This window comes from Bombus vancouverensis, chromosome 9, assembly GCF_051014615.1.
Source record: "Bombus vancouverensis nearcticus chromosome 9, iyBomVanc1_principal, whole genome shotgun sequence".
In the NCBI taxonomy this organism is placed as follows: Eukaryota; Metazoa; Arthropoda; class Insecta; order Hymenoptera; family Apidae; genus Bombus; species Bombus vancouverensis.
In genome coordinates, this window is record NC_134919.1 from 13133546 (window position 1) to 13161269 (window position 27724).

The 27724-nt window shown below is 38.5% G+C and overlaps 2 protein-coding genes across 5 annotated transcripts in view; both read left to right on the forward strand.

The window, feature by feature from the left end:
- NLG-4 (neuroligin 4) overlaps nt 1–24813 on the forward strand; it is a 261998-nt gene extending 237185 nt beyond the window's left edge. For 2 of the 3 annotated variants that reach the window (XM_033345629.2, XM_076621322.1), the window contains exons 11-14: nt 17764–18097; nt 18447–18710; nt 19201–19363; nt 20454–24813. In XM_033345629.2, the coding sequence (XP_033201520.1) occupies nt 17764–18097; nt 18447–18710; nt 19201–19363; nt 20454–20603 (911 nt within the window). In that variant the 3' untranslated portion in view covers nt 20604–24813. The remainder of the gene's footprint in view (nt 1–17763; nt 18098–18446; nt 18711–19200; nt 19364–20453) is intronic. The other variant, XM_033345630.2, reaches the window with a different exon arrangement.
- Nucleotides 24814–24968: 155 nt separating this feature from the next.
- Nucleotides 24969–27695, forward strand: LOC117163395 (NPC intracellular cholesterol transporter 2 homolog a). Of its 2 annotated transcripts, none has more exons than XM_033345633.2 (5): nt 24969–25020; nt 25628–25767; nt 26692–26802; nt 26891–27075; nt 27156–27343. In XM_033345633.2, the coding sequence occupies exons 2-5, from the start codon at nt 25683–25685 to the stop codon at nt 27237–27239; spliced, it is 465 nt and encodes a 154-aa protein (XP_033201524.1). In that variant the 5' UTR covers nt 24969–25020; nt 25628–25682; the 3' UTR covers nt 27240–27343. The 2 variants fall into 2 exon arrangements, with proteins under 2 accessions (XP_033201524.1, XP_076477438.1); XM_076621323.1 differs by lacking the exon at nt 24969–25020 and adding an exon at nt 27457–27695 and having other exon boundaries at nt 25581–25767; nt 27156–27239.
- Nucleotides 27696–27724: the final 29 nt, after the last annotated feature.

Here is a 27724-nt window from a genome sequence, read left to right on the forward strand (position 1 = left end):
CGTGTCCGTCGATATTGCGATAGTTAAGCGCGCGATCGCGTATAACACAACACAACAACCCCTTTGTCGTCGCACCAAGGAGACCTTCTTCGTTGACTTGCAAGAAAGTTTCTGCTTCACTACACTAGGAAGCATTAAAGTATTACCATAACTAACTCGTTAGCCTGCAACTCTTCCGGCAATTATTCATAAACTGTTTAATTTATCTATGGAAATGATGAGCAGCTAAGATCCAGAGTGGATTACAGCATGGTTGAATAATCGGATGATTTTTGTTATTCTTTTTGTAGAAGCAATACCCTTAATGTTCTTTTTCTTTTTCAAGAAGATGTTAAATCGACTTCAGTGTAAAATAAACGACAAGGTGAAACGTTCGAAACGGAGCCGTCGAGTTACGGGCGAATTATTTCCCTTAGCGTCGGAGAAGCAAAAAAATACGAAAGTTAAGGGGCGGCTGGAATTAGTTTTCCCACCCGCCTAACGAACTTCGTGCTTCCCCCATTTACACAGAAAGTTAGGTGTAACGCTTTTCTCCCTGCTGTAGAAAAGTATCCCGGAAGAATTGCGGTCGAATTAAACTAAACTATATTAAACGTTAGTACAGTTACGTGATATAAATCCAGTTAATTAAAGCTACAGAAGTTCCTGATGTTATAACGAATCCCTTTGCTGTTCCTCCCCAGGAGGGAAACTCGGTAGTAGAGGAACGCGTGACTGTCCGCCTGTTTCCTCTTCCTCGAGTAAGATATTAAACTATTACTTGGATAATTTGTTATGTAAGCTGGCGTGCACGTTTCGTAAATTCCAGCGACAAAGACTGCTCGATCACTGCCAGCAACACCACCGGTCGAAACTCTTTAACATCCTTCTTGTATCAACTATAATGCATGCAGTAACAAATGCAACTTTCCAAACAATTCAAATCGTATAATTCACTGTCACGTGAAAACCGACAATTATAAATCTGCAGATCGCATCGAATATTCTTCGTGGAAAAAAATGAACACATACAGATAAGCGTACAGCTTAAAATTCTTGGGCTTTGGAATATTCCACGTAGAAAAATCCATTTTCGCTTATCACGGCATAATATCTGCCCCCCGCAAAGTCTCTTTAATAACATGCGACGCTTTTTGAACCCATATATGTAATTTAGTGGTGTCGATAAGGACGCAAAGACGGTGGCTGACGAAGAATAAAAATGGCCGGCAAATACAATAAATTTCCAAGCGAGTAAAGGTGTAGTAAGAAAGATCGACGCCCAGAAAAGACACGGAAGCCCTACTTCGCGTAATTCCAAGTCTGCCGGCGATACTTTCTGGTTATCTCGACCGCAGCCATGCCGCCATATATGTCGTTACGGAAGCCGCACTTGAATGGTGACAAGAAACGACCACGTTAGAAATACGATTTCACTGGCACGGTCATAACGGACGACGTCCTCGTGGAACATCGAGATTCCGACTGCGTATAACCGCGGTGGCTTAAAACAGGAACAAGAGGAACCAAGCGTACGGTCCATTTCCTACCTATCCGGAATTTCCACTCTCGTAACGTTGCCGACGGTTAGAACGGTATATTCGAGTCTAATCGTCTCCCACCGCCCTCTTTGTCGCGACATAATCCAGCTTATCCTCCTTATTTTGCGTTTGTTTGGTCGTTTACTTTGTACGTTCACCCTGTGTGCCTAGATTCTGAATTATCCTTTGCGATAGTCGAATATTTTGCTAGGAAGAAGTGGCATGGTTACTTTGCAACATCAATGAAAACACGAATCCATTCGATTGTAAAAGTTATCTGTTGCGATAGACGCGAGAGAAACTTACGCCTCGATAATACAACCTGAGAATGTAGAAGGAAAAAAAGGATTGTAGCTGAAAAACGAAAAGTGGGACGAATTTGTCGGTAGCATCGGCCAGCAGGGATTCGTTTAAATTTTATAATTAAACGACGATCGGAAAATTCTGGTCACGATACGGTTCACTTGATCCAAACGCGGTCTGTAATCGCGTGGTTGCTGCCCGCTCGCTTCAATTCACGGGAGAACACTCTCCCCTTCTCTCTCGCGGTTGATTTATGTGCGGCCCAACACACGGCAAAACCAGCGCGTGATTATTGGACGAGAATCGAATCCTTGGGAGAAGAACGTGCAGGAATTCGTGTCGATGAATTCCCGGGTCGAGGCCACTAATTGCAAGCCGAATTCAACGAACCTGGTAAAATCCGCAAATCGATGCTCGACTTTCCTATTACAACGAACTGGATGATGCTCGCCTTCGTAATCGGTCTTTACGATGATATTCACGCGACCGGCATTCTGAATAAGCGACACATACTGCCGACAGACGTTATTGGATATCAAAGATATTTGGCCCAGCGCAAGGGGGCTTATTTCAATTAGTTCGAATGTCTGATTCAAAGAGAAGATTTTACTAATGCGAATTCCGCGAATTTCTCGGTCATCGACAACAAATAGAAAGTGTTGAGATATACACGACGATATCGAAAAGCGGTGTCTAGAACACTATCGCGCGAAACGCGTGAAAGTGGGAGAATTTTCTACTGGAAAACACCAATTGGCGAAGGTAAAAATTATATCTCTCTTTCTGTCTCGAGCTTCGTTGACTTTAGAAACGTTTTGCAATTACAGTCGACTGTGTTGGAATAGGAATATTTAACATAACAGTTGCAGTCTCGAGATTACCAAGGAACGTTGGGGCAAAGTAATTGCTATCGAATCTAACGAACAGAGCAAAATCTAGCAAGTGGAATTCAACCGGGAAATGCGGTTTTGGTTGAGCATAACTCACAGCTTAGCTGGTAGTTCTTAAGAAATAATTGTCGTAGCAGCAACGCTTTTCGAAAGTTAATACGAGTTTACATTCCGCGATGAGATGGTAAAATCCTTCCGTGAAATCCCACGTATGTAACGGAAGAAGAGTATCGCGTAAATATTTTCTTCGTAAACTTAATCGTACAAACATGCTATTACCACGTTGACATAGAAATTTCTACGATTTTGATGAATCTTAATATTTGAAAATAGGTCAGATACTCAGTCTTTTCTCGATCGGTACTCGATATGCAGGTTAATGCCCCGACCGTCGACGCAGCAATAATTCCAACATCCTCTCGACATGTATAAGATATTTACGAAATGATTTTGGCGTATCATTGTCATGAAAATATTTTAAAATAGGCTTTAATTAAACATCCGATGCTGCGGGAACGAGTTTCATTATAATGTTAATAAAAACTTGTAGAATTCTAAGACGAATTAATTGGTAGATTTATTAAAAATTCGTCGAGTAAGAAAGTAAATTAGAGCAAAGCAATATCAAGCCAGCATCTAGAAGACATTCGTCACGAATATACTTTGTTCAATGGATGCAACAATTTTTCTCGTTCGAAGCCGCCGATAATTCCGGACAAAATTATGGACACTTCAGCTTTCACCGATAAGACGTCCCCTCTTGACTCGCCTCGTTTAAGCGAATCACCGTCAAAGCTCTATCTACCTTTTCCCCATTTAGACAGTGATTTCACGGATAGGAGACGCCAAATCCGCGGAAAGAAAAAGTGACAAATAACAGTATCTCCCTCTGTTTTAAGCCCTTTGCAAGAAGTATAAGCATCTCCGAAACGACAGAAAATAAAAGAACCCTCGGTGGTGAATACGTTTTCCCTCGTTCTTAATCTATATTCGCTTTTAGCGAGTTTTACTTGACGAGTGCAGAATCAAAATATTTCTTTATATCGAACTATTTTGTATATATCTCGTATAAGGTAGCACATGTATAACTGTATAAAATGTGTCGTACTATTAAACATATGGAATTGGAAGAAATCGAACGCCTGAGAGGTCGAATGAGATCGCGAGCGTGTCGTTAAAATTTCATGAGGCGGTGCAACGATGTCCTGTTAGACTCGAATTTTCGAGGCATATACGTCTATCTATTGGTAAATTGAAAGAAGATATCCGGTACATTATGTTCCTGTATCAAAGAGATCGTGGTTTTTACTTGAGCCACTTTCAAATGTAATCGATTCACGAAGCATGGAACTGTTAAATGTGTAAAACGATGTAATTTTCTTGCAACATTGGAGTATACCATGTTGCATCATAGATCTGCAGTAAAATTAGACGTCAAACTCTATCGAAAGAAAAGAGAAACAAAATCTTAATTGGAAAACACTCTTCCAGTGTCAGCAGGTGTGGTAAAAACTTGGTCAACGAGTTTATCGAGTTGGCTGGCTCGTAGTAACTGTATTTTAAACGTAAAAATGGAAGAAAGCATTGACTTGGAAAGGGAAAAGAAAACTTACCACGAAAGTTGTGGTGACTCAATAATAGTGAGTCAAAAATCGACTACACTGCTTCTATCTTATTCTTGCAAACTTATTTAATCTTGCAAACCACCCTTCAAAATCCTTCACTTATCCGATGGCCGACTATCCATCTATGTAATAGTTGCTGAATTTCTTAACAGTTTGAAGACTCAGGTTTTTTATGTTCTGATTTAGAAAAGGGTTTACGGGAAAATAGAAAAAGTTTGACCAAAATCACAGGTTGACTAACGGTTTTCCTAGAATGCAGGAACAGAAGTGGTTAAAAGCCAGGAAAACCAGCTCGTTCCAACGTTACTTTTACGTTAATGAGTTCTCCTATACACGTCTCGCGGTGCAAAGAAAATCGACGGTAAAATCCAACAACAGACGGGGAAAGCTCGGAGATTTCATCGATTCGAAAAGGGATCGTGTAGTTTCGGTATGCAATTACTTCCCGTGAATTCACTGGTATGTTCCACGGTTAAGAAAATCGATCCTCGCCTCGCGCAATCGAGCATCCGACGACGAAAAACGACGACGACGAGAAAGAAGACGATTGTCATTGTAGCCGTGAAGTAGGTTCGAACTTCTGTCGAGAGTTTATTTCAATTTCCAATCTAATAAGAAATTCTTTCGCAACTATTCCTTGTCCCGCGTTCGTTTCTCTCCTTCCCCCTCCTATAGCTACCTAAGTAAATTTGTCTCTCGATCCTCCTCCTCTACCCTTTTCTTCCCCTATCGGTTCAGTCTCTAACACCCATCGCCACTCTTGCAGCCATCTTCGTCGCTCTTTGTCGTCTTCGCCCGTTTCTCTAGTATTCTCTCGAAGCATCGCTATCACTCGGCTCCTCGCGTCTTCTTCGCTATTCTCTCCCTTCTTCTCGTTCCTTCACCTTTCACACGACTTATCTTCCGCTATCTCAGACGGCAACTCCCCAACCTTCGTATCTCGTCGTCGTTTCTTAACATTCCAGCTCTTCTATCTCCCCTACAGTTCTCGACGCCTTCCACGGCGTTCTGTTACTCATTTGTTCGACGCAGTTCTATGGAATAACGATGATACCTTCGACAGACATAATCGCGCACCTCGGGCGATGATTATTTCGCGATGGTTATTCCGCGACGAAGGTACTCGTCGTCGCCTGCTTTATGTTACGTGCAGTTACGAACACATGCTTGGAATTTCTTATCAAACGAAACGATGAAAAGATCCGATAGGCGTCTATCTGCTATCTTAAAATCTTTCTTTCTGATTCTGACTCTGATTCGCGATACGATTACACATGCAGTAAATAATCAAAGCTACACACTGTACCAGAGTATCCTTGAATTCGTTAACCAACTCACCGACGACCGATTGCCTAATAAAGTCACAGATGCGTCGCAACAAGCGTTTTCCAAATATTCGCGGATTCCCTCAACCCGAATCTAATTAATCATCCAGATTGGCCGGAATCAGGGGCTGGCCGCGTACGAGCACCGAATCACCCGGCCATAAATTCAGCGAGAGGCGAAGAGGGGCGCGAAAAATTTTATGAGTGGCCACGTGAAAAGGATATGAATATTTCATAGGCCTCTTGGATAGTAGAACACCTGATAACGGGCTACACGCGATAAATCATTTTTCGATCTAAATGTAAATACACCGAGCCAACGATGCTAATAGAGGCCTCGACCCTGCTTCACCTTTTTACCTGAGAGTACTACTCTTTCGACCTACCGGTCGCAATAGTTGCGACAGTAGTTTACCGATTAACAATTTAGACGACTAACGCAACTAACATTACGACTACGTCAACGTTAATTTCTTCTTTAAATACTTGTTATCTTCCCTCTCGACCATTCTTTCATTTACTATGACCTCCTTTCATTTATTATACTTCCAACAAGTATATTTGCTGTTCCCTGGACATACAAACCAAAAAACTTACATCTTTGTACTTTGAAAAATCGGGACCAAGTCAAACTAAATCGGTCGTTACTTAAACGAGAGTACAAAAAATCATAAAATGTCATCTTAAAATTCTGCGAAACTAAGCTATGGAAGTTGGAACTCTCGGTTGAAACTATTCTAAACTATGAGAATGTGCGTTAATTTGTAAACGATATTGGCAGAGGCTTTTGGCAATCTCAGCAACGATAACGTTGAGAAGTGGATCGATTATTCTTCGATACCTTTGCTCAGCTTGGCGAGCCAACGATACTGAATTCGATACAAGAACGATCAGGAACCGTGTCGTCGACAAGGGAAGCTATTTCCTACCTAAACGGGATTCTGTCGGGTGATCTCTGAGAATACGAGTATTCTTCCTGTCTCTCGTCATTCCATACCCTACCCTATCAGAACCAAAGGATTTTCGCACTGATGGGCTATATCGCACCCGTTTCTCGTGTTTCGCAGCACCGAGTTCCATGGCGGAAATTAACACCATTCCCTGCCTAATTGAACGCGAGTGTCGATTATCTTTCTCCGATCTATTAGTTAGATTATCTCGGTTTGATAAATCTTGGAATTGGAAAAGACGGATCCACGGAGAAGATTAATAAATGCATAATAGAGAAGAGAGGACAAATTTCGCACAAGTTATCGAGGATATTAAAGAGCAACGTCTAGACGTTACTTCTTCCTATGTAATTTTTAATAAAATTTCGGATAACGTTTTGAATAAACTGCGATCAACCGCTAAAAGAAAGATTAATCGACTTTAAAATTCAGAAGCCAACGGACGAAATCCCTGTCGAATTTCAGAACGAAAACACGTTTGGACAGATTCAACAAGATGGAATATTAACAGACAGCAGAACCGGTAATCTAAGTGCCTTTACAGACGACCAAGCGTCAAGGGTAGAAAGTCCCAGGATCCGTAATCCCCGACTAATTCAATACGAATTGGAATCAGCTCTATCAAGCTTCTCCACTTCAGACCAACTCTGTCATCCTCCATCTTCCTCTTCTCCTATTTTCTCATTTTCACCGCGCCAAGTCATACTAATTTGACTCGACGTTTCCCCGTTTCCAACATCTTTAGCGGAGACCTTTCTCCTCCGTTTCTCTCGCCCGTTCCTTCTCTTCTCTCTTGTTAACCTGTGAAGTAACACTTCTGAGAAATAAGCGGCGTCGCCTGAAAACGGATATGAAGACGGAATTCGAATAACATGTTTACACACCGTTCCTGCTCGGTGCTAATGGCTTCAGATGAAATCACGCAGAAGCCGGGAAATAAATCCCCCTTACGTTTCCAAGCTGGACGAATAGGGCGTCCATTAAGACCACATCGATTCAGCGTGTCCCGAATAAAAAAAACGACATAGTATTCCTTAATTGCACTGAAAGTTGAGCCGAAACTCTACGTTCGACAGAGAAAAAACAAAACGGACAAAAACAAAACAAGAGAAAGCGCGTTATCGCTAAACAATTCGATTTGTGGAAAAATAGCATCCCACGATGATAAATTGAAAACAAATAGTCGTGAAGGAATAATCGTGTAGGGTGAAATATAAGCAACGTGATCGATATGTCCCATTTTCGAGACTCGAAATTACCTGAAATGAAAAAAGAGGGAGGGCACGCACCCTCTTTTCGTGATATATTCTTGGAAGAGGAAAAGGATATAAAGATTCGTTTGCGTATTCACACGCCAATAATCCACCATGAGCTTTCCACGAGATGGATAGAATCGTTTCAGGGGCTGTATTATCCTCTTTAAGTTATCTCGTACGGAACTTTCCTCGTTATGGTTTGCTGGAGAATACTCGTGAGCCGCGAGAAATTCATTGCACTGGTAACTGGAAGAAAGGTAAGGAACCGGTGCAGAAGAAAAAGAAAAAGGGAGAAAAGTAATTGCAGAGAATGATGAAAGAAACGAGAAACAGCGTGCTTGTCCCTGGTATCGCATTTAATTTTTCCAAATTATCACAAGCGTAACATGTTACGAGAGCTGTGCCGTCATCGCTATAAGAATTCCGTTCGAACAGCACGTAATAATACTAATTAAATAACACGCTGGACGTTGCATCCTCGGCGTTTCCCTCGGTGTGGCCTTGCTTCAGCACGAAAACTGGTGCAATAAGACGTCAGAAGGATTTCTAACAGAGAGGATACGCGACTTAGTCGAGGAAGTCGGGAAAGAGACTTCTAATTAGAGAAGTAGCGAGTCGCGTCCGCCCCAAAAACCACGAATTAGTGGTCCATGAGTTTAGCTAGCTCCTCTGCGTTCCACAGCGTGGAATTCTTCTCCATCGTATAATAGAAATCAAGATGGAAGATGAACGGATTAAGAACGCAGCATGGCTATCGTTAGAAAAGTCTAAAGAATGAAATGCTGCGGAAGAAAAAATTGCAAATTCTCTGTAACAGTTTAAAGATCCTCGAAAATTAAGAAACGAAAGCTCGGTACATCACGACTTAAGATATGATTGATTCTTAAGGAAGAGCTGCGTCTATTTAAGAATAAAGAGGACAATAGAGTCAGCGAAAAGCGAAAAGAACCAGGTCAGCTAAATCGGTTTAGAAGTCGAACGACGATCGACGCGTGACAACGAGTACACAATTTCAACGCTCAAGAAATCTAAATACGCGGCAGAGCAAAGGGGAGAGAAAATGAGATTCGGGTCAAGGAGTTAGCTCCGGTGAAAACTGGACGACGATCACGCGTCAGGAAGAGTCGTAACTTTAACGACGGTCACAGATTAAAACGGAAACTGCTCCCATCAAACCCGATTACTATTCCGACGAAACAATTTCACGTTCTCCTCACAGACTACGGGAAGAGGGAAAAGAGATTGTCATTGGCGTTTCGTTCCTTTTTGCAGCATTGATTTTTGTCACCACGGGTCACTCGATTACGATTATTGCACACAAGCGAAGCGTAGAATTTCGAGGCAGAGGCAAGAAACTGGCTTCCTATCAGGCGCGTGGAAGGCGATCCGGGCATCCCCAAGGGCTCCATTACCCTCCTTCATTCCTTCACATCCTTCCTGCTTTTGGATTCACCGTAGGAAGTCATTCCTGAGTCACGATACTGGCATCAGCAATCCCCTCGGTGGGCAAGCTTATCCCGTTCCCGGGAGCAAATTGGCACGAACACAAATCAAATCGCTAGACGTGAGTTGAAGAGTATGCGACGACACATAAATCGGCTGTTCAGCTTTGATCCTTCGATCTGTCTGTTTATGTATTTATCCGATGATTTTAGGTAAACTCGATCGATTCCATTGTAAAAATTGCAGAATTGTTTCATTAAACGGTAAGTAGGTGACGTTAAGTAACTTCGCGTCGGGTCTATTTATCAAAAAAAAGAAAAGAAAATTGGAACGTACGAAGAATAATATAAAGAAGCAGACGACATTTAAGGTGGTCGACAAAAGGACAATGGACAAGGGAAAGGGCAAAATGAGGATAAAGGTGAAACGAGGGACATGTGAGATCATAGGATTCCAGATGTGTGAGATTCGGGCCATTCCTATGACCCTGAGACTACCTCGACAATTACCACAAATGCGAACCACCAGCTACGTGACGATGTTGCGAGCGAGCAGATCGGTTGTCCCGCAACGAACGACGCTTAATAGAATGGCCGCGAGTAAATAAGTGGATCAGATCCTTCCATCCTTTTTCTATCTTCTTTCTCCCATTTTCCCTCGAAGAAACTTCTCTCAGAAATTCCTTTTAAGACAAATCAAGATTTCATCGCGATAGGAATTTTTTATTTAACTTTTAACACGTTTTAAAAATATTCGAGAATTTCAATGAAACTTTAGATCCGAGCGATAAAATTGAAGCGAATTAGCGAAGTGGATTGCCAGCGTGGACCCGTGCAGCATAGAACACGTTGATAAAGATTTTTCGAGTTTTCGCGCAACTGGATCGCCGTGATTGCTAAAGATTCTAGAAATGCGAAGAACTTAGGAACGACGACTTAGGAAAAGCGTTGTCTACGTCCCTTTTATATTTCACTTCTGAAACACTTCTTCTTAATGGCGCCTAGCGCTGATAGTTTCAAGCATCATTATCATTTAACACACACGGCCGGTTCTACGGCATGCAGTGCGACGTAGAAATAGAACTGGTATCATCTTTCATTTTCGTAAATCGTCAAACGCTATTTTAATGTGACAGTGAAGATCCATTCTAAACATTTCTACAACGTTTGTAAAATATACAAGCAAAAATCCAATACAATTTATCGGATCTTTTAAAAATAAAATTCAAAAGCATCTACGAACCTGTTCGATGGCGAAAATTAAAGCTATCAATCAATGATAAGCTGCGATCATGCTTTATGACATAAATCAGAATCTATGTTCTCTGAAAGTGTTCGCGAATATTCGCTTCTCTTTCTACGAGTAGCTATCGGCCGTGAAATGTTATGAAACATTGCATAAAAGCTAAAACAGTTATACAATTATCGGAATGTGTAGTTCAGTGGGCTTAACGTGACTAGGGAAAACAAAACTATAAAAGAAACACGGTGAAAAGGAAACAGGAGAAAAGAGACGATTATGACGAAACGACGAAACAACAGGGAGGAGGACAAAGGCGAATGCAATTTGCGAGTAGACGGTCGTTTGGCGTCGTGTAACCGCTTTCACGGATTTCGAGGACGATTCTACGGCTCTCGGCTTCTATGGTTTCGTAGTTCCGCATTTCCGTTAATAGCAACAACTCCGACAATAATTCTGCCGGAAGCCGTGGCATTGCCAGCCGGCAGACTCCCATTGGTCGACGACGCTGGCACCCGATGGCTCGCGAGGAACAATCTCGTTGTATCAATTTCCGTCGCTTTGCTGGCCACAAGTTTAATCGCGGGGAAACATCGTGGAAAGAAAACCTAACGGGGTCGAACCAATTTCGATACGAATTCCTATCTATAGACGAAGAACAGGTAAACGCTTGGAAATTGCGAACTTGTTACCAATTCCTATATACCTGAAGGTAATAGGTAATGGAATCTAATGATTTTCGATATTTCACTAATAATATTTCTCTGAAAATAAGATATTACCGACAGGGACGCATTGATCTAAAGAATAACGAAGATATCCGTGGCAGCCATCTAAAATTCGCATACGTTCCGCGCACGTTCCCGTGGATTTACGACACAGTCGGGTCCCGCTTCGAATTTCCAACTTCTCTACCTCTGCATCGGCTATAAACGCGAACACCGTGCTAACGCAACACTCGTTTGCACACACGACGATCTTAAATCTGCTGGTGGGTGAAAAAGTCACGCGCGCGTCATAAAGTCAATCCACTGTAGCAAATCTTAACAACAATCTAATATCGAAGGCTCGTAACCTCGCAGACAAGGCCGGAAAGGTGCGTTCGAGGACCTATTTCTGACGGTGTTTCGTTTCGTTTTGTAACGCCCCAACGGAGAACAACAGCTTTGTACGGCTGCGCGAACGAAAAACACCAGCCGAGAGAACGTTACATGGAGAGAATAATGGAAAACGAGGATCCTTTGCGAAAGATTCGAAATCCAGCGAACGGTCTCGAGATTTCCAGCGAGGCATCGATATGGAAATTTAATTCCAAGATCATGCGACGCGTAAGGTTGTTTCCTTGCTTTTGGCGGCTCTTCGAACCTGGCCAAAGGAAAGAAAACTTGTATTCTCATCGAGATATAGGAGGATCCTTTCTGAATGCGATCGCAGTGATGAGACTCATTCTCAACGAGGACAGACGTCTCTCCAAGGGAAATCATATTTCAAACGTCTGGTAGTATTCGTGGAAGAACGCGAGAGCACGATCTCGTTTAATTAACGGACGAAACTCGAGGCCGTTCTTTAGCGGCTGGGTCGAATTTAATAAAGACGCATGAATTAAACACGGAAACGATGGCGATTTAAAAAATTCATCGGATAATGTAAAACGCATTGTGAATTGAGAGAAAGATCCGAGATATCGTGGATACAATATGACGAAGTTGAAGTGGAAACTGGCCTCGTGCGTTTCGAGGGAATTTAATATCGCCAATATTACAGATGGAAAACATGAATCCTAAAAAAAATTGCAGTTACTCGATCTACAAAAGAATTCGAAAAAAATGTTCACCGGTAGAAGATCGAGATTATACGAACTCGATCCTAGAGAAATGTTGTTTGTTTTCCAACCGAATCTGGTGCAAACCGACTATACTCGCAAATAAAATGTTTCACGGGTTTAAATCAAGAGGAAGTGCTGCCCGTCTCAAAGAAAAAAGCAAATCACACCAACCTTTGAAAGGTCAAATATAAAACCATATTTCTGAGTTGTTCCAACTTCAAAGTCATAGTTCTGAAAATAACACAAATGCACTATGTAACTAACGAACCTATTTCTAATTTTCCGTTCATCCGCTTTGCTTCAATCCGTTTTACTCGTACGAAATTTCTTCCTGAAGAGAGGAAAGAGGAAAAACACATAGAGAAAAGTCAACAAGAACGTCCGATCCTACCGTGTACGAGCAAAATTATAATTCCTGTAATGATCTCCGTTGAGATTATGACAAAGAAAATTCGTGAAAATTGAAAAACTGAACCGACGTCCGATTCCATTAATTGGTAGAAAAGGATGGTTCTCGCGATTCGCGTATTCTACGATACGCTATGTCAGAGAAGTTATCCAGGAAAAGAAAGGACGGATTTATTTTATACTGAGACACGGTGTTACTCGAAAGAAATCTAGCTGTTTCCGGTCGCGTTGATCGAGTATGGCTGTGACGAGTGTATAAAGAATATCAAGCAACTTCTTTTATTCCTCTTTACATGACTCCGGCGAGGATTTAAAAAGCTATCGATGAGTAAAAAGAGCACGAAACTCGAAGAAAGATTGGAAAAGGAGAATTCGAGAAGCTGCTACCTGAAATGCGGAACGAAAACTGTAAAAGTTGAGGGGAAGGGGGAGGGAAGCAAAGAACGAAAAGATGATGCGCATCACGACAGAAGCAGAAAATTTTTATGAGATATGTGTTGACGTTTACGTCATGGCTTATCTACTGCGTTGGGTTTCTATTCGTTTTATTTTGTGAAGCCAGCATCGGGATATTTCTGGGTGAGGCACACTCTCGAAAAGTCAAGAGAATATAGCGTCTGCGGAGGAAAGACGTCCTTCAGAAGTTTTAGCGCGTCTTAAAAGAATAAGTCGTTAGGTCTGGATATATACGTGCGTGTCCACGACATATACGGGGTTTCCCGGATTACTTTGTCGACTAAAGTGTCTCCTCATCAGAGACTAGTTCGCGTCAACGTGAATTTGGAACTAGAGTTTCATCCAGAGTTTCGTTCTTACCCGAGGAACCGAGTTATCTCAATAAGTAACTCTAAAGAACTCTGAAAATTGCATAGAATTCTCTATTCCATTTAGTCGAGCAAATAAAAAAAAAAGAGATACAAATTCAAGTAAACTTATTACTTCGTGTAATAATTCTCTAGAGCAGTTTTAAAAGCGTCGATTCAAAGGAAAGAATATAATACTTCTTAGGCGCCACAGCACAGAGAAATCAGCAAGTCTGAGTCGAACTTGGAGAATATCATAGAATGCCATGTTCCATATGCGGTGGAGCGTGGAAAATGTGTCGAGAGACAATCCAGAGTATCTGAAGGAGTTCGCTGAATGGATCGAAATTCGATGAATCGGCTGATGGGAAATGAGAAAAAGAAAGCGTCAAAACGTTTTCACGTGATGGTGAAAATGTGCGCAAATTCATTTCCTGCTTTTCTTCTTCTACCTCGTACTACACGGGTTTCCATGCTCTCGTGATAAGTTCGATACTATTAGAGGAACGGAAATCCTCGCATGAAAGCGTTTGCCATTCCCGATCTACGGAACTCGTTGTCAAACATTCCGAGGATACGGAATGGTCGGTCTCGTGACTACCCATACAGAGAGACCAATTTCTAGAAGCTCTCGCGCGGCCAGAATTTCTGACACCGCATACATCAATATTTAAGTGCGGTTAGCACGTTCGATTTGCAATAAATCACATTAAACTTATCTCAAGTATTCGAATCGCGGTGCTTTCCAGGTAACACGTAGTTCCGCTCTTTAGAGAACGCTCCTAGCAACTCGAGAAAAAAGAATCTTATGCATAAAACTGCTGATACAAATTCGGATATTCAACGATATTCACATAAACTTTGAATAATCTTGGAATGGTCTTGGAGGAACCTCGTAAAAATCTTGCAATTATCTTGGTGTGTCGCCGAATAATCTTGACCTATCATTAAATGAGCATGCACATGTTTGTAGCAGCACATGAGTCAACGAGAGCATATTATTGTGCCTTGGAATACCAACGTTGTTTTGGTTTGCTAGGTTCAAAGGTAAACAAACTTCGAACAAAACATTATCGCCGTTATTTGTAATCGTCAACCAGAGTTACATTTGCACCTTTTATAATACCACCGGTTGATACAAATAGACGAACGTGCTCTCTAGGACAGTCATTATAGCGAATCAATATAGCGAGTCATACAGTCGAATAGCGAGCGTAGAGTCGAACAGTAGCATTGAGCGAGCGACGATTACGACCGGCATATATGTACTATCTTTATACTTGTACTTAAAGTGATTTTAATACGATCGACTATTACAATTTTATCACTCGTCTCCTTAATAAACCAACCAACACGTTTAATAATAATATCCACCTCGTGTTTTTAAGAGATTTTAAGGATCAAGCGCTTAGACTTTAGACCGACAGAAACCTTCACAGTGAATCAATACATTAATCGTGAGACAACTATCCTGTGTCCAGAAACAACTGTCAAGGTCTCGTAAGAAATCAAGCGTAGAGAGAAAATCGTATCGTAAACCATCTCTAACATAGAGATATCATAAACCGAATCGATTTACAGCTTCTTCGAGTCGTAACGATACACACAATTCGATCAGCCGTAGAGTACACGGAACAAAAATAAATTTTGTCGGTGAAACGAAACGTCCAGTTGGTCGTTATCACTCGGGGACAGTCAACTGTATCGGATGATAACCGACGGAAAAAGAAGCGCCGCGTCGTTGCTGGAAGCACGCGAATTTCTCGCGACAAATCCGAAATATTCACGAGACCGTGAATCTCAATTTTCAAACGACCACAGTTGTTGTGTCATGTGAAAAAATCTAAGAAGATTAATTATCAGTCGAATTCACCGTTCAACGAATTTCGTCGCTATCGTGTTTTGCTTTGAATCACTTCCGAACGAATTTTATCGTAGTTGACACTGATATTTCAACGATGCTTTGTTTCTTTGTACAATAGATTTTGCTCGATAGACAAGCGCGAGTTTCATTTTCACATATTTCTACTATCCAATATCCCGTGTGGAAAGAGCCAAATTTCGAGCCACTTGTCGCAAACTACACGGCATTAAGCTCAAAGAAATTCATTTTTCCTATCCCGTGTCTAGTGGATTGTCGATGATCCAGACTTCTAAGTATCAAGCATCTTGACGCGTACAATACCGGAAATCGAATGTCACGGAGAGACGCGGCGCAACAACTACACCCAATATTATTTCTCGCATCTGTTTCCGGCTTCTCCGTGCTAAGCGAACTCGTCCTATTTGGCATGCAGCTACGTTCGTAACTTAAACAGCTTAATAGCAGTAAATTCTTTTGTACGCGAAATCTAATGTGAAATTACCAATTGCCCATGGAGATTTAAGTCATGTCGCTCGATGGAGGCGTATCCAGTTAAAAACGCATAAAATTACGCGCGTATAAAACGTAGGATAAAAACGTAGTGGATTGTCGAGTTAATTCGATCAAGCATCGAATAAAACGAAGGAATCACATTAGTCTTTGTTTGATTGCATTTCCGTTGGACAGACGGGATTATTCTAGCTTAACACGTGGATAAATTTTCAATTGCGTTTAATCCGTTTTGCTTGTGTTAATAATTTATTTTCGCGTTTAATTGGGACCGAAACTTCGCATATGTTCTTTCACCGTTGCGAGGATACGTTTGATAATTCAACGGGTCGCGCCATGGAAACGCATTGTAATAACGGTAATTCAGGAAGGAGCATCAAGCTCATTTATACAAGTGAAAATATAAAAATAGGTTTCCGGAATTCCTCAAAATTTTCTATTATCATTTTAGCGAATAATATATAACATAGAACTTCGTACGCAAGTAGAGAATTATTTTCATTAATTTCATTGTTTTATGCGCGTACGCTGTCACACGCCGGTCGTTCTCTCGTTCGCGACAATGACAAATTCGTCGGTCATGTTCCGCTTTAATTACTCGCACTTCTGCTTTGAACCGTCCTTTCCGCAAAAAATCGAATCTAATTAACGTTTCCCCAATGCCGATCGCAATTTCACCAGGTTCTATCCGTAACCTTTCTAGTAATTTCCAAATTTCCGGCTGATATCTCGCGTCCCCATTTGACCATGACACCTGGCATATGTCCGTGTCCAGCCGTTGGAGGATCGAATAACGGTCCAATCTTTCGACACTGTTCACCGTCACAGAGAATCGGCAACGGAACCGCGACAACTACTATACAACCGCTCGTATCCAGGACATCAAAAGCAGATGCGAACGGATCTGTCGTACCTACACCACAATTCTCGCCGTATAGAACGATAGAATTATTTAGCTAGTCGTGTACATTTCAGAATCTTAAAATCTTTGAATTTTTCTCTTTAAACCAGTCAATTTTCGTAACGTAGCAAAACCATTGCTAAATTATACGAAGGCATTGCTTCATCTCCGAGTTGAGAAGTAGGATTTTTAAGCGAAGAAATGTTCTTTACTTATACTAACGGGGAGAAAGAAAAAAGGAAAGCAGAGCAGAAAGGAACTCTTCAACTCTGACACGCCCGGTTGAAATGTCTTTATATTCGAATGAAATTTTCACGAAACTCGTACGCGGTTTTTCCAGCATTCACAAGGTTGGAACTAAAATCTTTTCTTGAAAAGCGCTACTCATTGAACCGATAATTTCGACTATAACGTATAGAATAGAAGAGCTCCTCGTAGAAGAAATCTTAATTGCTAGTCGGAGATTTCAGAATGTTAAATACAACGAAAGCAATAAAGATTTCGATCAGACGATTTCTAAAACTTTTTTAATAAAGCACGCTTTATGAAGCGTACCGATGCTCGTTTTGCGCGCCGTTAATGGCATTGTACACGAGAAGTCTTTCAAAACTGTTTAAAGGACCATCGGTACAACTAACTCACGATTTCATAAGCGTCATTCATATTTTATCAGCCATCGAACTGATGGAGAGATATTAGCCCTTAAAGTATAAAAGTAAACAATAAATTCCAGAATCTTTTGCTATTAAAAGCAATACGACGAAAAAAAGACAAAGATCGAGAAATTACGAGGAAAAGAAACAATTGATTTCTTTAATGGAAAAGATTCTATCTATCTTCACTCGTAAAAACTCTTCGTAATCATTTATACAAATTTTATACTTCTCTCCTATTTTTTCAGGTATGAGGCCAAAGATGAAGAATCATTACAGAGCTCATCAGCTGTCTGTTTGGCTTCGCCTCGTTCCGGAACTCCATCGAGCTGGAATGGAAGACGTGGATTCCAGGCACAATCTATTTCGTGGACACTCGGACCCTAGCCTGTACGATGGCTCGGTGAGACCGGATCCTCTGAGCAGGATTAGCGAAGAATTCAGAAGGAAGAACATCACCACCGAACCACCAACCACCACAGACTACAATGCTGCCACGTGTGTTAGCTACATTCAGAGCACGAATTTGCAGAACGTTCATAACGCCAGTACAGACACTCTGGCCAGCCTGGATGCAGCTGGGTGCGTAATAAGCAATTTCATCGTAATGAAAACATTAATAAAGTACCTTGCTGTGCTACTCCTTGTCTTTGCATCTTTGGAACATCGTCTATGCATTTGCTAAACCGGATAGCCAGAATTGCTCAATTATAAACGCATGTCTTTCTTATTTTTACCAGCTACTATAAAACAGCTGCTTCCCTAGTTGAGAAAAATTTCTCGGTTCGTTTTCTTCTGAGATTTCAGAACTAATGTTAACTATGAGTGATTTCTTTATCAAAAGAGAGTATTCAAGTTCCAAGTGCGAATAAAATAGAAATAATGAAATCTGGTTGAATAATAAGAAGTAAATAATTTATTCTTTCTACAGGTACGCTGCATACTCTACAGCTTTGAGCGTGACAATCGCGATCGGATGCAGTTTACTGATTTTGAACGTGCTGATTTTTGCGGGAGTTTACTATCAAAGAGACAAAACAAGACTCGAGGTAAAAAGCCTTCAGCAGCAACAAATGTTAAACCAACAGTGCGGACCACGAGGTTTCTCCGAGCTCAAACAACCGCCTCCGCCGCATTCTCATTTCCCCGGAAGCGGTCAAGTTATCGTCGATGTCGAGAACGAAATGCTGAGAAGGTATAGCTTCTTTTAAAGCTTTGTAACGTCGATTTTTCTCGCTAACTGCAAATATATTCACAAAACAGAATCCGAAAGTACGAAATTGTACCAAAGTTAATTTAGCTTTAACCAGATGGTGTAAATGAAATTATTAAAGACACAATGTAGGAGATTAATGAAAAGGTGGTCATAAATTCGTTAATGATATTTGCCCCAATGCTCACATAAGCTCCCTAATGTTAAACAATACTCTTACTATCCCTTGTTTGTAATAGTTTGTAATCAAATCAGAAATTATACCATCCATCATTTTATCGTCGTTTCATCTTGTAAATAAGCTTCTCATATCACCCTTTCGTATTTATATCATCGATGGCCACCTTTTCCCCCAATACACCCTATTGCATGATTCTTGTTCGACGTTAATGTAGCGACGCATTCAGTTGACCAATAATTACGTATAATCCGTAACTGTTACGAAGCTCGTAACGATCGATCGTCGTTCCAGGAACGTTATGAAAGGCCCTCCGAACGATCCCAACACGCTTCTCCAACAGGGCCAGGGAACTCACACGTTGCCTCATCAACACCATTATCAAAAGCAACATCAGCAACAGCATGCCACTCTTCCCCGAGCTTCCGTCATACAGGACATGAATGCACAAACCCAAGTGAGAGTCAGTCATTTTACTCCAACGTTTGCGTATCGCAATTAGATAGAGGAATGGAGTCTCATAAAATTCCATCGTCAATCAAAAATTCCATACCTCTCCTTGTTTTTGTATTAATCTCTTTTTATTGCTCTATTGGATTCCATTTATTTCATTTGTACACCGTTCCCAAAAATTGCCCTACTCATGTACGAAATTTCTCTTCAAACAAGATAAAACCCTTCTTGCACCATAATCAAGACAATCTAGACGTCGCATCGAACAAAATTTAAACACGATGTTCAATATCAACTAGTTTGTCTTGAAAAGAACGTAGAAGATATACTACAAACGGAATATCTCGTAATATCCATCAACCAGAAACAGCGAATTTGTTCATGACGTTAAGATCGAGGACCTCTGTACTCACCATGTTGATTTAAGAAACTTCCGCTGTTTTAACGAGCTACGGCCTTTGGAAGCTCCATTCATAATCTTATTAAGGAGCTTTTAAAACTGCTAAAGTCTGACCAGGTGAAATTTACAACGGGGAAGCTTCTTCTTGACGTTCCACGGCGCGGTGATTATTTTGACGGCGGATGGTACCATCCCTTTTATCCTGTTAGCGAATTTCCGTAGATTTGGTGGAGATGACGACGGCGACAAACTTCATTAAAACGAATCTCCAACTTTCGTCTTTTTCCTTCATACTTATTTCGATTTTCGTTTCTTTTTTCGCCGAAAATTTCAATTTCCCTTGGAAAGTTCTAGAACCTTCCTGAAAGACATGCTGCGAATTAACGAAGCGAAATTTCCTGGCGTTCTCACAGAGGTGACGATCGAATTAAAAATTAGTTCGACATACAAAATGTGACGTTTATTTTTTACAGTACATCGCACCATCTTTTGGTCTTTCATGCTCGATAATTAAGTTGCTCCGCTAAATCGCTTTATTTCCTAAGAAAATATCAAAATGGTCCTTTCGTTTTTATCGTTCAAATTACCTAAACTTACAAATATTCCACGTATGAAAGATTGGTTAGACTCAATCGTCTAGCAATAATAAAAAGTATTTAAATTTCTCCTTTCTAACGCTATTTTGAAATTTTAGGGTCCACCAAACGGATCCATACATCTGACAGTACCAAGAGCCCCACCACCCCCCCGAGCAAAGAGTCCTCCCGAGAACCAGCCCCTGTTGCAGAATGCCACCGTATCGAGTCGTGTGTCCCAAGCTACGATGAGTGAGATGAGAGTGTGATGTTTGGACCCCCCTCCGAAACCAGTCGTGCCGGACGTTCTCACGGCATCGACGTTGCTCTAAATAACATCAAAAATACAGCGTCTCGTCAATGCCAGTCAAGTTCTATCCTATGAATTCGATATACTCGAAACAACACTCTGAGGAAAAATTCTTTCAGGAATATTCCATCGAAATTCCAGCGAACAACGCTCGACTGGTACCTGGCCTGAAAGCTTGTACCGTTTTCCATTTCCATCGTCCAGTTGACGACGACGCGCTACAAAAGCTAACGGAGGGGGGCAGTAAATGCAGCTTTTTCTTGAAATTAAAGGAACATTCGAAGAATATAGGGAAGAGAAGAATCCGGTATTCGTCGACGAAGAAGAGTTAAAGGTACTCGTGAAATTTGAAGAAAGAAAATGCGACTTCGTGGGAATTTTCGAGGAACTAATTCAAATGATGAAATTGTGGCAAGATTAAAAGAATGAAGTTTATCGAAAGTTTTATAAGGACATTTATATAGGAACTGCAAGATAAGGTGCGAATAGGGGAAATTCGAAACTGAATTTTATCGAGTAGATTTCTCTTTAAATTCCTTTAGACGAACGAAATGAAAAGAAAAATCTTGAATCGTGTGTTTCGACGGATACCAGAACCTTATCGTGATTGATAATGATAGATAAATCGTGAATATAATGGAAATTTCCGATACCCAAAGATCATGAAAATAAGATTGACGACTTTCTTTTTATGATTGATCGTACTTCAATCAAAGAAGAAGGAATCGTTCCATAATGAAATCAAATGAGTACATTCAGCTAGCTAGTCAGTAATAATGAATTCTACGTATTACGAGAGGAGAGAGACGCTCAAAGCAGAAATCGATCATGGAGACTCGTGTATAAAACGCTATCCACTACGATGTTAGATGTTCCTTGTATATATTTAATGAAATAAAAAGACAAAAAAGTGAATTTATACCATAAGTGAAAGCCAAACATGTTTGCTACTTTCTAAGAAGACATGTACTCGTGTCCCGTACAATTTGATCGTCCGTTTCAATCGTTTTCCCATTCTGTTTTTCATTTTATTCTTCCTACAATTGACTGTAAACGTTACAAAGTGTAAGTGTGCGAGATCATTAGCGCTCAAATCATCATTGTAAAAAATGCGTTCGACGACGAATCGACTCGATTTTGCTTTTGATTGATCAAAGAATTTCTAAATACGATATTATTGTAAAGTATGGAAATACTACAGATTAATCGAATGTTAAGTTAATTCGAATTTCTGTCTTTGATTTAAGATAACAGATACCTTATTGACACATACGACACAATGGGCCGTCCATCTTTTGCTATTATAATCTCTGAGATATTTCATTTCGATATTAATAACATTGATTAAAATTATACGAATTTTAAGTATCATAATTTATATACCATAGTACAAGGAGATTATCGTTAAGCATCAATTTTTATAAAATTTCATAAAGAAATATATGGAAAAGCGGACAGTATTGAACAACCGAAATCACCACACTACCATTAAATGCTTCAAGTACAAAATTCTTCATAACAATGTTTTTAATTCAATATGTGTATGAAAATAATATTGAAAAATCAAAAGAGATCGCAATTCCTTCGGTTCAAGCACAAAAATGGAATTGAAATATCTGGATTTACATATATTGATATAATGAATTCTCTTTCGTCAATCAAAAGCTTCGATCGTCAATGAACAATATCGTTCAACCTCGTCCCATTAATTATTGTAATACCGTAATTCGAAACGATTCCATTTCACGAAAGAAAAACAAACTGACTGAGCGACGCTTTCGAAACATGCCGTTCCGACGATGAACGTTTGTGAAATGGAGTGTGGGTAATTACCATCTTTTTTACGCTTTTGGTAACATTGAGAAATCTTCCAGAGAGAAGATTTCGTTTCACTCGAACTACCACGTATACTATTGACAAAAAAAAAAAAAGAAAAATACAGAAAGCGAAGGGAAATTGAATGAAAAATGATCACGTGAAAAAGGCTCGATTTACACCTATTCAAATTTTAATTACCTAGTTACGATATAGAGAAAAATATTGTTATTTTCCTATTTAGAAAGAAGATTTAACAAATGATTCGTTATTAGGATACGGCAATCTAGCTCTGAAGAAAATTGAAACAATTTCTGTCATTCTATGGTAATTCGATTACAGTTCGAGCTATGTTAGAATGTGATATTTCATCCAGCATCTCATAATCAGAGAAGCCATTGCATAACATTTAATTACAACATGGCTAAGTCGGTAGAGCAAATCAAGCTGTACAGTAGCGGTAATCACAGATAACTAAATCGCTAATGTAAATCGGGCCGTACAGTTTACGAAACTACGAATCAACATGCGTGTTAAACTGTACACTATGAAAGTGGGTGTAATTAAAGATCCCTAGAATGCTAAATCATTAAAAGAGAAAAAAATCATAAAAGAAATTAGTCGATTCGTATTGGATTCAAAGTGTACGTGATGTTTTTGTAAAAATAAAGAAATACGTATAGATGTAACATAAAAATTAACATCACTGTTATCGTGTATAACACACTGCCACTGGACACGTAAATTCACGTAAAAAAAGAATTTCGTCGGTCGGTTCGAATAAAAGAGACTGTTACTCCAATGTGACTTGATTCTTTGAAGCACCATTTTACCCTAATCATCTATTTTTCATTGTTCTAAATGCTCAAAATTCAATATCATGCGACGAGTGTATCATATAGACGTTATTGTAAAATTATAAAAAAGACACTAAAAAACTTTCTTAAGTAATTTGTTAATAAATTTTTGTCGATCCGTTATAACCAACCAAAAAATAAATTTTTGAATATAAAACTCTAATCTGTACTAATATGTAAGCAACTTTTATTATACTTACTGATTCACCGTTAGATACATTTTTCGATGCCATAATTAGTAAATGTTATACAGTTTTCAATAACACTTCACTTTATGCAACGTAAGAACATTCAAAGGATATGCTTCAAAGAGTTAACCACCGAACAGAATTTAACACTTTCACTGTTGTCAACTAATCAAGCTGTCCTTAATCAAATCAAAAGCGAAATTATATATTTATTTCTATTACTATTTATACGACAAATGGAATCAAAATTTGCGAAACATTTTTAAATGTTCAAATCACGAACATTACCCAGGCACCCAGTGAACGCGTTAAAGGAAGTTTCCATGGTTAAGCCACTTAGAATCTTGTTTTTATGGAACCACCACATGAAGGCCGAGCTTAAAAAGAAGAGTACGTGTTAATATGAAAAAAAAGAAAATCAAAGTTTTTTGTACATACAATTAAGCAATTAAAATAAAATAAATCAAAGGATGTGTACGATGTTCTTGCCAAGTTGTATGATACGATTGAAAAATTTATCGGTCATTTTCAGCATCATCGTGAATGAATAGAAACAGGAAATAAAGTTCATTATACCGAATAAAGTCTTTTTTAAGATGACTTGCGAAATTTCGTGAAAAAGTTACGTAATAAATATCATTAAGTATGGACAATCCGAATATAAGACTAAAGAAGAAGCGAGTAATAGTAGACTTAATTAAGAAGAAACCATGATCGGTAATGGAAAGAATAACAACGGGAAGAGATAGTGAGCTGGTTAAGCAGATGTTTAAGGAAATTTAAATAACATATATTAAATACACATATTATGGATTGTAATGAATTTATTATGGCGAATATTATTATATTTATGTGATTTTTAGCTGGCCTCGCGTTCCATCGAAAAATGCCTGAAACAGATCTTTCGGTCGAAGGCAAGGCTGTCTGTTATGTTTAACGTTTCTGTTATCAAATTGTAAATATATAACAAAATACATGGTGATATTAATTGTATGTGTTAAATATTTTTCCCAGAAGTTATACATGTTTTATTCAAATCTTGTTAATTTTTAATGAGTTAAACAACGTAATGGGAACTTTTAAGTGTGGTTTTTAATGTTTTTCATTGAAATAAATTACAGTCAAGAAACATTACATGAAAAGATTGTTCCTTGTTTTCCGTTTGACTGGGTCAACATTAGTATTGACTAAATATAGGATAGACTTGACATTATACGAGATTTCGTATCTCGCATTCTGAAATACCGACCTTGAGAAAAATTAGAGCGTTCCATATGATAAAATATTCGCGACTGAGTTGAAAACTTATTAACAGTAGGTAATTTAATACATGTACATACATATTTATCCACTGACGAGGATTTATCTCACGATTGAAGTTGGCAAGCGTCTCTATATGTATGTAGACGCGCGTGCATGTTTTTTTCGCACGCTGGACACGATGCCTTTTGTCTTCGCAGACACACGGAGATGGCGCATCAGGGTTTCTTGGCCCCAACATTGCCCTACATACATCGTAAGCGTCGTTATCATTTCCGTGTCACTTCGTTACCAATTTAGCATAGAATAAAGTTACCATTAGTTGTAATTGGAATTAATATTAATTATGAAATAAAAAATAAGGACAGAATATTTTATAATCGTGCATCCGAACTCGTCTTCGTACAAATTATTCTCATACGAATTCAGTTTCGACAATTCAGTTCATTTAAACAGTATCATACATATAATTCTTTCCGTTTGCAATTGTGCATATTATATCCTCAAATATTATTGATACTATAGACGAGTATCTTGCTTTTCAATTCCATTTATTATTATCTTTTCTATAGTTAAATAACAATTGAGCACTAATATATTGAGTAAGATCTCTTTGCTCAGATTTCTAATTAAATGCCAGTACCAAACTTTAATGCAATATGCAAAGTACGAATCATAACATTAAATGTGGTACATCTACATATACATATATCTAAAATTGTTTCCGATATGATTGTATACCACACTTATCATTAGACGTAGGTGGTAGTAATTTGATGCGTAAGATATGTACGTAATGTAAGAACAGCGTGAGTGACGTGATGTCTGCTGAGAATAGCAGGCTAATGTTTGTTTCGATATAGAGCTCCGTACAACGTACAACGAGTTTAATAGCTGCGCGGACTCCAAACGAACAACATGTATCGAAGGATTGCTGTAATTCTTGTCCTATGTTACCTGAGTTTCTCACCAACTTGTCAAGCCCTCGATATCGATGATTGTGGTAAGTTTCGATTTCACTACTTTTAATTATGAATATTTTTTCCCCGATACAGTATTGCGACAAAAGAAGCACGTAGAAGTTACAAACAATAGTATTTCTGTTTTTCACAAATTAATATAACATCTTGTTGATAACGTGCCGTATATAATTAGCTTTGTTGTGCTGTATCGGTTATCAGTAACATATAAAAAAGAACTGAAGGAAAACATGATTGTTATAATAAATCAGTTGAATATACATTTCAATACTATTCGTTGATTATCTTAGCAATATTATAAAGTACTTTATAAATACAGAACAATAATTGAAGTTGTCGTTTATTTTAATAATAAAACTATTTTTTCTGTAGCGATATAGATACAGTATTTCAATAAATAAACAAAGCATACGCACACAATCATGATTGATAACCGATAAGATTTCTTTGTTTTGATCATTTTTATTATGAAGATAATTCAAATAAATTCAGAAATCATGCGTTAGATATTTTATCATTTAAATTTCATGGTCCAAAATCGTGCTGATCTTATGATATATTAGTCACTAACGGCTATTTTCTTACAATTTAGAACTACCACAAATAAATGTAAAATTATTTCATTTTAAGAAAACACACTTTACTGAATAGACCACTTAATTATCGGTTAAGTAGCATACAATTGATGTAATAATATATGATCGTAAAAATGGCGGAAATTCTTGTCTCAGAAATTCAAAGTCATGAGGCTACAACTTCTCTATAATTGTCAATGTGAAACTTTGTTTACATAAAGGGTGTACATATGACTAATCATAATAAATAAAATTATCAACATAGTTTTATATACGTGTATAAATATGAGCAAACGACTTTCATTCGAAATAGTGTAAGAATATATTAATGAGATGATAACAATTATTGATAACACAATTTTCTTCATACAGGCTCGAAAGTGGGAAAATTTACGTCTGTAACTCTGGACTGTGATATGAATAAATCTGTATGTGATTTAATACCAAATACAAATGCAACAATTAATATCGATTTTACAGTTGGTTAGTATGTTCACATAAGATGTCTATTTCTTTTTGTCTGTTTGCTTTCAAACACAAAACAGTTAAAAAATTAAACATAATTTTGCAGATAAAGATGTTTCAAAAGTTAATGCAGTTGTGCATGGTATTGTGATGGATGTTCCTATACCTTTTCCATTGCCAAATGCAGATGCTTGTCAAGCTCCTGATTCTGGCATTAAATGTCCCTTAAAGAAGGGTGATGCCACATTTCACTATAAAAATACGTTACTGGTGCTAAAATCCTATCCTAAGGTACTATAGAGTGACAGTTTATTAAGCTATATTTGCTACAAATACATTATTGGTCAATTCTATAAATCATTAAATTACAGGTCAGTGTTACCGTAAAGTGGCAACTCAAAGATGAGAACAATGAAGATATTATTTGCATATTAATTCCAGCACGAATCAAATAGGTAATATTAATCCAGAATCTATTGTAATTCTAGATTTGAAGAAAAATATACACATTACAAAAGTTGTATGAAATATATATAAAATATAAGAGTAAAAAATTTAATTTTCTATGTTTTGTAATTTGTATTATCTTAATATACATGATAAAAAAAGTTTCATACAATTTTTATTGAAATTAGAACATTGGCAACGTAAAAATATAATATCATATTGCAGCAACAAAAAGCGAATGTATTTTTTTTTAAATACATAATGTGCTACAAACTTAAATGCTGAATAAATAAAAAGTAAGGTTAGTAGTGGGGATTTATGTGAAACAAATTGCTTAAAATCTGTGTGTTATAAATTAGTTTAAAAAGAGAAATGTTTAAATCTGTAGTATTTTGTTTATCTAGATAAATAATTGTTTTATCTAATACAAAGATAATCATATTGCAATAAATTTTTAATTTCTATATATTATATTAGAAATTAAATAATATGA